The sequence below is a fragment of the Podarcis liolepis genome, assembly GCF_965112155.1.
Source record: "Podarcis liolepis genome assembly, chromosome: 3".
Lineage (NCBI taxonomy): Eukaryota > Metazoa > Chordata > Lepidosauria > Squamata > Lacertidae > Podarcis > Podarcis liolepis.
In genome coordinates, this window is record NC_139557.1 from 106,595,027 (window position 1) to 106,607,536 (window position 12,510).

General features: G+C 48.0%; 1 protein-coding gene and 1 long non-coding RNA gene across 3 annotated transcripts in view; one reads left to right on the forward strand and one right to left on the reverse strand.

Moving 5' to 3' along the window:
- Nucleotides 1-2,353, reverse strand: part of MERTK (MER proto-oncogene, tyrosine kinase) — a 50,591-nt gene extending 48,238 nt beyond the window's left edge. For both annotated transcript variants that reach the window (XM_083494229.1, XM_083494228.1), the window contains exon 1: nucleotides 1,981-2,353. In XM_083494229.1, coding sequence (XP_083350355.1) covers nucleotides 1,981-2,032 — 52 coding nt within the window. In that variant the 5' untranslated portion in view covers nucleotides 2,033-2,353. The remainder of the gene's footprint in view (nucleotides 1-1,980) is intronic.
- Nucleotides 2,354-2,507: 154 nt separating this feature from the next.
- On the forward strand, nucleotides 2,508-8,886 carry LOC310702913. Its single transcript, XR_014523784.1, has 2 exons — nucleotides 2,508-2,635; nucleotides 4,557-8,886. It is a non-coding gene; the product is annotated as an uncharacterized lncRNA (long non-coding RNA).
- Nucleotides 8,887-12,510: the final 3,624 nt, after the last annotated feature.

Consider the following 12,510-nt stretch of genomic DNA (forward strand, 5'->3'; position numbering starts at 1 on the left):
TTCACACCTCACAGAGCTACACTTCCTAGCACTCTTAGCAAATGACAGTTCCAGGGATGCTGTGGGGGAGGTCATGGGCACTGAATGTGCTTTAATATACAGTGTGGATTTTCTCTATGTGGCATGCATTTCCTATCATATGCAGACGTGCCGCAGAGCATTATATACAGTGGTACCTCAGATTACAGATGCTTCAGGTTACAGACTCCGCTAACCTTCAGGTTAAGAACAGTTTCAGGTTAAGAACAGACCTCCAGAACGAATTAAGTTCTTAACCCGAGGTACCACTGTAATTTCAGTTCTTTGCATGTGCAACTTGTAACATACAGTACATGCCTTGTTAAGGAGTGAGTTTATTTGGTGCACACATCCCGCTGCAGTGTGTATGTATATCTAGGGCCTCCAAGAAACTCAGATGAGAATCTTTCCCCCTTTTTTTTTTAACAAAAAAATCTTGTGAGGGTAGGTGACGGTGAGAGGCAGACCACCCAACGAGTTTCACAGCTGAGCTATACTGTAACCACTGACCGTATCACTTGGATTAGAAGCACATTGCGCAATGAGGCCCTTTAAGGCAGGTTGAGAAGGTATGCATGCAATCCACTGCAAGGATAGTAATCTATGGCTATTTCTGTCCACAGCAACTCCTTGGTTTTGCAACAATTTTGTTTTGTTTTATTGTCCCATTTTCTGTGGATTGTTCATGCGTACGCCGCTTAGAAACGTAAACAATTAAGCAGGAACATAAATGACTGAGATGAACAAATAAATAAAAGTAAGTTCCCCTCTGCCTGCTTGGCTCCACCCTTCCTCTGAAGGCTGCCAGGGGGGAGAAGATGTGATCCATGGCTGGAGCAAACATCAGGAGGGGATTCTGCGCAAAGTCAATTGGATGGAACAGAAGTGCCAGGCAGGAAGAGAGATGCCCAACAGCTTTCTTCTTCCCACTGTGCTCCGAAAAGCAGCCGCACATCCAGTGGCGTAGCGTGGGTTGTCAGCACCAGGGGCAAGGCAAGTAATTTGTGCCCCCTAACCCGTGGATTTGCGCCCCCTAACCCGTGGATTTGCGCCCCCTAACCCTAACCCCCAGATGTTGCGCCCAGTGTGGCCGGCCCCCCCTGCACCCCCCACGCTACGCCACTGCGCACACCCCCACCGGGTCAGTTATCTATAGCAGCTACACACTGTGTTTATCTCTCTATACATTTGCACACTAAATTTAGGAATTCATTGTATTCCTAATGACTGTTCAAAAGGAACCAATGGCCATACACTGCTCCCACATATGCAATGGAAACTGTGGCCAGAGCAAGGAGAGAGAGAGTGTTTTGTGGGCTTAATTTATGGAAAGTTGGGGTTGGTACTCAGACCTACCGAAAGGAATGGACCTGCCTTAATCGGGTTTGTTCATTCCAACGAGTAAAACCTTCGCTGAATACCACCCTTTTAAAAACCTTGCCTGGAAGTTAAGGTCTCCCTACTCGAGAAAACTCTATTCCAAGGGATGTATAAGAAGGGATGGAGGCAATCGATCTCTGATGCCCCTCAGAGATCTCTCCCTCTCTTTCTTTCTTTCTTTCTTTCTTTCTTTCTTTCTTTCTTTCTCTCTCTCTCTCTCTCTCTCTCTCTCTCTCTCTCTCTCTCTCTCCATTCACAGGCAGGTGCCAAGCCCGAGCTGTGCTCGGATTAAAAGCGAGGACAAAAGTAATCCTCTCTCCCCCCCCCCCAACCCACTTTTGCAAACTCCCTTTTTCGCGCAGAGCGCGGGATGGTGGAGGGGTGACGTTCCCCCCACCCCGAGTCCCAGCGCCTTTCTGGAGCCCACCAAATGCGAGGAAATGAGACACCCTCCCAAACGATGAGTTGGAAGACGGGGTAACCCTGCCCGCCCCCCAACAACACCTTTCCGACATCCAGCCAACCCCTGTTCCAGCACTTCGGACGCGTAACCAAACACGGGAGGAGAAAGAGGCGCCTTACCTTTTGCGCAAAAGGCTGACGCCACCAGCAGCAGCCCCCAAAAGCCTCCCATGGCGACTTGGAAGCGGGCTTGGCAAGCGTCCGATCTGGGCACCGCCGGGTCCCCCGCTGGCCCCGCTCCAGCCCCACCAGGCCACCTCCAAAGCCGGGTTTCCCTCCGGAGCTGCCGGGCGAAGAGTCCCCCCGGGGCGCACAGAAGACGCCGCCGCAGAAAACCGCCCTCTCCGAGCCGGAGATCGCTGACCCAAAACAAAAGTTCTGGGCGAAACTTGAGCGGAGGCGGGGACGGAGAGAGGTCCCTCCTCCTCCGACTCCGGGGCGGGCGCGGGGAGGCGGATTTCGGGGGGTCTGGGAGGGTTGGCCTCCTTCTGGTCGGGCAAGAGAAGGGGCTCCGATTCCCGCCAGGGGGCGAATAGTACTTGGATGGAGAAACGCAGCAGGTCGTACAGAAATCTTGAAGCGCCTTAAAGGCTCCCCGCGGAAGCTTGCATGCTTGTGGCAGGAGCTTTTACGCGCTCTCTATCTCACACACACGTACGTACGTAGAGAGGATGGCATTGTAAAGCAGCCCTCGCCATGTTTTGGACGAAAACTCCCCATCGGGTGGGAGTTGTCCAAAAACATCTGGAGGGCGCCAGGTTGGCAAACGCGGCATGTAAACAGTAAAGCCTTCAGTGCAAAGATGTGACGCGACTGTGCAAAGCTGAAACGTATACAAGATGTGAATCGCGGGCGCAAAGCTGTCAACGTTTCCCTTTTCATAAGGGAAATTCCCTTATTCCGAATAGGATTCCTCGCAAGAAAAGGGAAAAGTTGACATCTATGCGCGGGCGTAGCCGAGATTTATTGCAGGGGGGGGCAGAACTGAGTTATCTGCAATGCGATGGGTCAGTTAGTTAAGTATTTATTATTTTTTTGCTTAATTTAGGGGGGCAGCTGCCCCCCTGCACTCCCCTGACTATGCCCACGATGTGAATGGTTACCTTTTAACTTGTATCCATTTGAGCTTCGCACTGTGAAATTTTATCTCCTTTGCCTGACCTTTTGACTCCACTGTTTACGTCGTCGTCGTCCCCCGCCCCCGTCCGGATCCCTTTGTCTGTGTGTGGATCTGCCCGGTTAGAATCCGCTTTGGCATCTGAGGAAAGCTTATACTCAAACATCCTGCTAGTTTCTAAGGTGCCAGAAGACTCCCTTTTATCCTGAAAAGGGAGATAGCAGGATCTCACCTGGCTGCTCAAATTATTGGGGTGGAGTGATGCTAACCTTAGTTAGTTTTAAGCCAACTACACTGTTACCTCGGGTTACAGACGCTTCAGGTTACAGACTCTGCTAACCCAGAAATAGTGCTTCAGGTTAAGAACTTTGCTTCAGGATGAGAACAGAAATCGTGCAGCAGCAATGCGGCGGCAGCGGGAGGCCCCATTAGCTAAAGTGGTACTTCAGGTTAAGAACAGTTTCAGGTTAAGAACGGACCTCCAGAATGAATTAAGTTCTTAACCCGAGGTACCACTGTATGTGGCATAAGATTTTGATAAAATTGTGGTGAGTCAGGGTTAGGGCTTGTTTAGACTTCATTACGGCCACCTTTACCCCATTTTGAGCACAGATCTCAACTTATCAGCCAATGATAGCATTTTAAAATTATTATTTAAAGGGCTTCCCTTTATCTCGAATGTTCTAAACTTCAGGGCAGATCTGCACCATGTATTTAAAGCACATTTAAATCTGTGTCAAATGTGCTTTAGTTGGTGTGGTATACGTACTTTTTATTGCCCATCTCTGTAAAATGTTCTCTTTTGATTATTGATAATACTGCATTTTAAACTTTCTTTTCAGGCAATTGTTGTATCTCAAAGTGGCTCACATAAACTAAAAAGCAGGCCCTGTCATCGGGTTTACAAGCTAAAAGGACCAGAGCCCCAAGGAAAGGGGAGGGGAGGGAAATGTGTACTTCAAGGCTAGAAAAACGTGGCAAGCTGCAAGAATTTATGGTCATATTCTCACATCATATGTTTAAAGCCATGTAATAACACTTTAAACAGTCATGGCTTTCCCCAAAGAACTCTGGGAGCTGTAGTTTGCTAAGGGTCCTGAGAATTGTTAGGAGACCCCTAGTCTGCTCAGAGAGTTACAATTCCCAGAATTCCCTGTGAAGACGGATTGTTAAACCACACCTGGGACTAAGTTTATAAATGCACTAGAAGCTGATATCATCTGTGAAAGGCTTTTCTGGCGGGGATGTCGTGGGGGGGGGGCATGGAGAGGAAAAATGGGTTTTCTATACTTTTAACAGTTTCACAATCGCATTATAAAACTGGACACTTTTCTCTTTTTAAATGGCTCCCAGATTATAGATATAAGCAGTCTGTATATAGTCATGTCTATAGTGTGTCCCAGATATAAAGTACCTTTCAAAATTAAATAAATAATGGTGAGGCCAGGCGGGAGGACAAGCAAATTGTTCCCAGATGCCTTTTAACATCTGGGAAGAAAAAAAAGAAAATGCTTATTCAGTGTACAGTCCAAGCTGCACTACTGGCAGATATTGAATTTCTGCTTCTCTCTCTTTTTAGCCCTGAAAACGTCTTGACATCTTGAAGCAATCAGCGGCTACGAAAAGGCACGTGCCTCCAGGAGCCAAGGGACAAGCAAGACGTGACAGCAGCAACAGTCTTGAGTGCCAGGCCTGGATCACAGCAAACTGTGTCTCTGTGTGAATTTAAAGCACAGAATGGGCAGCAGGGTGGTGTTTATGTGTGCCAAATCTTTTCCCTGGCCAGGCCTCTTCCCTCTAACGTTGCTTCTGCCTGGTTTTCTCTCCGTGGGGCTAACTCCCACTATGGGCCCCTTTCGACATCCCCTTTTATTATGGCACATTCAAAATCATTTGTGTTCATGAGGGTATCGAGCCAGTTATACCAGTGATGTGCAATGAATTTTTTTGTAGGGCTGTACAGTGGTACCTTGGGTTAAGAACTTAATTCGTTCTGGAGGTCCGTTCTTAACCTGAAACTGTTCTTAACCTGAAGTACCACTTTAGCTAACGGGGCCTCCCGCTACCGCCGTGCCGCTGGCGCACAATTTCTGTTCTCATCCTGAGGTAAAGTTTTTAACCTGAGGTACTATTTCTGGCTTAGCGGAGTCTGTAACCTGAAGCGTCTGTAACCAGAAGCATCTGTAACCTGAGGTACCACTGTATGTAGATTTGGTGACTCCATAGTTGAACCACCTGCAAGGCAGGAATCTCCTTTCAAGCATCCCTGGCAGAGGCCTAAAAACCTTCAATGAAGGAGAGTTCACAACCTCCCAAGGAAGCCCATTCCCCAGCTGGTCAATTTGCCAATTCCTAGCAGCTTGCAAAAAGAAGAAGAAAAGCTTGGCTTGGCTTTGTTTTTTGAAGAAGACAAGCCCAGAGGTGGAAGGGTGGGTTCCGCCTCCCAATTAAAAAGTTATTTTTACACCCCTTTCTTTCTTCATCATCTCCCTTACTATGATTGTGCTGTTGCTGGTTGTGGCCTGTTTCTGCTGATCCTTCAGGTTCTGGCAGATTGGGACTGGCGGTTTATTATAACACCATGCTTTCAAACACAGAGAGAGAGAGAGAGAGAGAAAGAAAGAGAGTGGCTGAAGGAGAGGAGGAAGGAAATGAGATTATTAAGGTTGCAGGGGTCTTATATTCCACCAACTGCTATTTCTTAAAAAATGAAGGAGAAGGGGCTGCAGTTCTTCTTCAAGCCGTTGCTTCCTGCTCAGGTGTGTGCATTGCTTTGCAGGGTTGTGCAATTTTGCAGCCTTTATGGAGGTAATCAGAGAGAGACATGCATGCACACACACATAGATGGAGCCTGGATGCACTGGCTAAGCAGGTACATGGGAACATTAAGGGGACTAGGCCAGAGCCACTAGTTCATGGACTGAGTTATACACCATCCAGCTTTCAATGATATTTGTGCCTGCAAAAGTTTGGGGGCATACTGAGTTGTACGTACTTTATACCTGCTGAAATGAATGAACCTTGGGTGTCAACGGGTCTACTCTGAGTAGGACTAGACTGAATACCATCCACTGCTTTGTTTTCAACGAGTGCTTGTCCTGTAACTTCCTGTTGAAATCCTCTAAGTTTTTATACCACAAATTGGTTTTTTTTAAGGGGAAGGACCCACTTTCATTAAGTTGCAGCACAGGAGTGCCTCTTCAGAAGGCAATAATATACCCTCCAACATTTCTCAGATGAAATTAGGGACGTTCTGTTCCATAATAATAATTTTATTATTTATATATTATTTATATACCACTCATCTGACTGGGTTGCCTCAGCCACTCTGGGCAGTTTCCAACATATATAAAAACATTAAACATAATAAAACATTAAAAAACTATCCTAAACAGGGCTGCCTTCAGATGTCTTCTAAAGTTTGTATGGTTATTTATCCACGTGGTTCGGGAGTCGCATAAGTCCGGACCCGCCAACATTTCTCCTATGAAAATAAGGGACGTCTTCAGGAAAAGCTGGACATTCCGGAATCAGATCAGAAACTGGGATGGCTTCTCTAAATCCGAGACTGTCCTTGAAAAACAGGGACACTTGGAGGGTCTGCAATGATGCAAAAACACCAGGGAAGCATCTCTGATGGACTAATAAAGTATGGATGGTCCAGTATAAAGTAACCACTAATGGGCTAGTATTGTGTAGGTGACATGTTGCAGAATGTACCCACACAAAAATGGAGCAGTTTGGAGGGATCCTACAGGAAATATATATATGTACAGTGGTACCTTTGGTTACGAACTTAATTCGTTCCGGAGGTCCGTTCTTAACATGAAAGAGTTCTTAACCTGAGGTACCACTTTAGCTAATGAGGCCTCCTGCTGCACGATTTCTGTTCTCATCCTGAGGTAACCAGAGGTACTACTTCTGGGTTAGTGGAGTCTGTAACCCGAGGTGTTTGTAACCCGAGGTACCACTGTGTATATACGTCTATCTGGGGAGAAGGAGTTTCAGCTGCAATGTGTAATAAGAATTTAAGGTCTTATATACATAATAAATGTTCATAAATGTACCAATGTCTGGAGCAGCACAGGAAGACCTTCCTGAAACCATTTTGACTTCCTGGAAATATTTTGACTCCCAAACTGACCAAATGAGGGAAGCAGCAGCACCCCTGCCTCCACTGGACTTTATTTTCTCTCCTCCACCCTCCAATTTATAGGAAAATTGGTGGTGACCTGATTCTGACACAGGGTCACAGTGCCATAACATCAAGATCGACCCTTGGAAAATAACAAAGCAAAATGTGAAACAGCTGTTATAAGACAGCAGGGGGAATCGTTTCCCCCTTCAACCTAGAATTCTTAGTTTTGCTGTGTTCCTGTGGGGCACAACTCCTTCTGTCTTTACTAATTTTAAATTTCTACAGATGTATGGTTAGGGAGGAAGGCCTGCAGCCAAGATGCTGGTTCTTCTTTTCTTTTTCTTTTGGTTTGTTTACAGCATGTATAGCCCACTCTTCATCAAATGTTTTCAATCCCAGAGTGCAGAACCGAGTAATAAAATTAAACAGAGAGAAACAATATACAGAAATCGCCAAAAATAAAATAAAAAAATCGTATGAGCAGGACAACTAAACAACTAAACAATTCTATCATAAGGCAAACAAGCAAAATTGCAACAACGTAAGTTAATATTTCCAATTTAACAAAGTTAAATTGCCTCAAGGTCAGTAGGGCTGCTGGGTAGTGATGTTTGGATGGCCCTATCTATTTCAGCAAAGAAGATCTTTTTGCAAATATTGTTGTAGTCTTGGCTTTTGCTTGAATCCAGTGGCTTGCAAACCATCCTCAATAGCAAAATACTTATACTAGAATCTTCAGGGAACCCTTCTCATGTTGACCTCTCTGCCAAGGAAGAAATTGTACATATTTACTAATTTGTATGGCCAGATTGCATTTCAAGGCTCAGGTTAACAAAGAGTTCTGTTGGAAGCTGTTTTTTTTTTGTGTGTGTGTGTTTTTAAGAGTTAGTTCTGCGCAGCTCCTGCAATGTGAGACCACACTATTGTACTCACTTTTGAAATTTTTAAAAAATGTTTGCTTGACACCTACTGCCACCAACTGGAGATACAGTTGGCTTGTCATTACTTCATCACTTATTTTCAACATGTGGCTGTTCAAAGAGCGGATATGCTCCTTAAAGTCTGCATCTGTTGGCACCAGAGTTTAATTAAAAGCAATGCATCAAAGTGAAATGAGTTGCCTTCCTGAGAAGAGATTAACAGTCTGGTGATTAGATAACAACATTGGAATAGCCAGGCTCCAGGGATGAAAATTCTATTGCTGAAGAGCAGTCACTAAGTGTGCTTTTCTGCTAAGGATTTTTTTTTTGGGGGGGGGTGAGATTCAGTTTACATTTAAAGGTGAATCTACTTGAATCACACTATCTGAATCAATCTGAGAATCAAAATACAGCCACGCTTCAAAATTTGCGGTTCTCTGCATCTTGCAGTGCAGTTCTCCAATCAAGTTATGTACTGGGGTAAAGAGTTCCCTAAATGCATGTATTAGAGAAAATGCCATACAAAAAAACCCTTTTATTAGGGGAAATTGCTTTGCAAAAAAATGTGCATATTAGGTACATTTGCATAGAAACATGTGTACATTAGCCGACATTCACACCCAAATGCCGGTGGATTTTAACAAGGTCTTTAAAAAACAAAATAATTCTGTAATATATAGTACTATATATTATTTTCTGCTATATTATTAAGATATTGGATGTTGCAATGGATTGTGTTAGGTTACATTTTAATGATATGCTGATTTGTATATTCCACTTCTTTTTTGTACTATTTGGATAACTGGTGACATTATTTGGCTAAGCAACAAAGCTTTGGATGTAGAAAGAAAGGAGTGACATTTTATTCTTTGATTTCAGTTACATGTGATGCAAACTTCCCATTAGTTATCTCAGTATTCCAAAAAGTGGAATACTCAGTTCTCATTTAATTAATGTGAATGTGGTATTTATATTTGTGTAAGTTGGGAGCATTGGAAAGTGGAGCAGGGTACTTTTTTTAAAAAATCAGCAAAACAATGACTATATTTTGAGCACAGTCACAGAATGTATTGTTCACTGGGGCTGAGCACCTGAATAGATTCTGCCCCTATGTTCTCAATGAGAAGCCAGAGTCCCATTCACAAACTACAACGGACATTGCTTGGCATATTAACTTGCTGGGTCCACTCCAGGGACTTGTCACCACGAAGAGGGGTTTTACACAGCTGAGCCTTATTAAACGCTTGCATAATTGTGGCTTTTGTATTCCACTTGGTGAAAGTAACTTGGACTAATAAGTGTCCAGGAAAATAATGAGAACTTGGTTCCAGGGTATGTTGAAATTCGAGACGTGTGCTTGTTAGCCATTTACTGGAACACCAAGACAACCACTGTTCAAGTTAGCAACATGCGCTATTGAAAGCAAGGAGAGAACTCTACAGTAGTTTGTTTCAAATGGGGAGGGGGGGAGAAAGGACTTCTATCAGGCTGATCCTATGAACTGACGTATGAGCAATTAAGCTCATTGGATCAGGCAGTGCTATCTCAGCACATATTTGAGGGCGCATTTGGCACTGTGATGTGACTACAGAATCTGCATGGTACCGTATTTTTCGCCCTATAGGACACACTTTTCCCCCTCCAAAAATGAAGGGGAAATCTGGGTGCATCCTATGGGGCGAATGCAGGCTTTCGCTGAAGCTTGGAGAGCGAGAGGGGTCGGTGTGCACCGGCCCCTCTCGCTCTCCAGGCTTCAGGAACACATCCGCAGCCTAGGCAGCCCTAGGGAACTCCCGCAGGGCTGCCTAAGCTGTGAATAGCAGCCTGCTTCCGGGAGCGCCGGGCGCGCTGAAAGCAGAGCGCCCGGCGCTTCAGGAACACATCCGCAGCCTAGGCAGCCCTGCGGGAGGTCCCGCAGGGCTGTCTATGCTGCGGATAGCAGCCTGCCGCCTGGCGCGAGGGGCGCCCTGAAGCAGAGTGCCCCGCCCGCCGGACAGACATCTGCAGCGTGTTGGAGCCCTGCGGGAGTTCCCCGCAGGACTCCCCACGCTGCGGATAGCAGCCTGCCGCCCGGTGCGAGGGGCGCCCTGAAGCAGAGCGCCCCGCACACCGGACAGACATCGGCCAGCCCCACAAGCTCGGGGGACAGCAAGGAGGTGCAGCGCCGCCATCCCGCTGTTCCTCAACCTGGTTCGGTTTCCCCGACCTGGCTTTGGGGGGGAAATAAAGGGGGGGAATCCTTTATTTCCCCCCCAAAAAATTAGGTGCATCCTATGGGACGGAGCGTCCTATGGGATGAAAAATACGGTAATTGCCATTAGTTTGGTGCCATTATGCCCAGGCTTGTGAGATGGTAGCTAGTTCTCAAGATCACATAACACAGATCAGTTACTCCGAAGAGTGAGGAAAGGCCTCAATGGCTGTTGTGGTTCCCCTCTGGGCTCAACCACCACCACCTCCAAGCTGAGGCTGCTGCTCCTCTGACCTTTTGGCTTGCTTGGAGAAGCTAACTAAACAGGTAGCAACAGCAAGGAGATGCTCCAGGGATTGGCAGTGGGTCCGCTACTGGGATATGTGGCTCAGTAGGTGCCCAGGTGTTCCCGCCTAAAATAACTGCCGCGGACCTGAGTGAAAACTATCTACAGACCTGAGTGAAAACTATATACAGTATCCCCCTGTTGGCCCAGGGTGAAACTACACTACATAACACCCCTCCCCACCGAGATAAGGCGTTAGTTACAATCGTAATGGTTTCCTTATATACAGCACTACGCGTAATGGTTCAATTAAGCACAAAAGCATATTGGTTACATTTCCCATACTTAGACCAACAGTGATACCTGTCCAACAACATAGTCCTTTAAATAAGTTGGGCGCTTGGAAACTCTGCCAGACCGCCGGGGACTGGTAGCCAAGTCCAGAGGGCCACACAGTTCTCGCTGAGGCTGTGGTGTGACCCTAGGTGGCGTTGGAACCAACTCCCCTGGATCCGCTGCTGTGGGTGGAGCCTCCGCAAGTGGAGTGGTCTGAGTCTGTTCTGAAATGGCTTGGTTCGGCTCCACGCTGGCAGTTTGCGAGGGAGGTGTAGGTGGGGCCTCGCCATCTGTACGTGTCTCTTCTGGAGTCGCAAGCGCAGTTGGGGGCACCTCGGTAGTGTCCAAGTCCCCAACCCTGCGCCTAAGCTGGTCTATGTGCCGTCGCCACAAGCGTCCGTCTTTGAGTGCCACCTGGTACGAGCGAGGTCCAGTGACTCCCACTACTGTGGCTGGCACCCAAGGGATGTCCCCCACATAGTTCCGGGCAAAGACCTGGTTTCCTGGGACAAATGACCGTGGTGCGTTGGCACAGCCTGGGGGTTCAGCCACGGCAAAGTCTGGGTGTAGCCGGTCGAGCGGTGACCTGAGGCGGCGGCCCATAAGCAGTTCAGCAGGACTCCTCCCTGTGGCCGCATGAGGGGTGATGTGTTGCACGAACAAGTATTCGGCGACCCGCTCATGCCAGTCTCCCCGGTCCAGGCGCGCCAGTGCCTCTTTTGTCGAGCGCACCATTCTTTCCGCTTGCCCGTTGCTGGATGGATGAAAGGGTGCCGTTAGGGCATGGCGGATGCCCAGTCCCAAAAGATACCGCTCAAACGTGCCTGACGTGAACTGCGGTCCGTTGTCAGAGACAAGGACATCAGGACACCCATGCGTTGCAAACAGGCCTCGCAGCACCCGGATGACAGCTTCGGTAGTGGTGGAGGGCATCAGGGCGACCTCCAGCCATTTGGAATAGGCGTCCACCACTACCATAAAGGTCCGGCCGTGAAAGGGGCCAGCCAGATCGATGTGCACCCTCGACCAGGGTGTCTTTGGCGTCTCCCAGGTGTGTCCCTTAGCTGCCGGTGGTGCAGGCCTCGACTCCTGGCACGCTTGACAGGCGGACACCCAGGCAGTGATGGCATCGTCCATATTAGGCCACCAGACGTAACACCGAGCCAACGCCTTCATTTTGACAATTCCCGGGTGGCCAACGTGCAGAGCCTCCAGGACGCGCTGACGGAGTCCCTGGGGAATCACGACGCGGTCTCCCCACAGCAGGCAGCCGCGATGAGCTGAGAGTTCATGTTGTCTGGTTGCGAAGGGCTGGAACTCCGATGCAAAAGGCCCTTGTGGCCACCCCCTCCACACCCAGTTGAGCACCCGGCTGATGGTGCGATCCTGGGCAGATGCGGAGGCCACAGTGGCAGCCGATACAGGCGCTGCCGGAAGATCCTCAATCAGAAGGAGCGATGAAGCTGGAGCCGGGTCTTCCACAAATGCTGGAAGAGGGCAACGGCTGAGGGCGTCGGCATGGCCCATCGATTTCCCCGGGCGATGGATGAGCCGGTAGTGGTAGGCAGCCAGGAAAACAGTCCATCGCAGCATGCGTGGTGAGAGGACCGGTGGAGTTGGACGATCACCGGCGAGGAGGCCCAGGAGTGGCTTGTGGTCAGT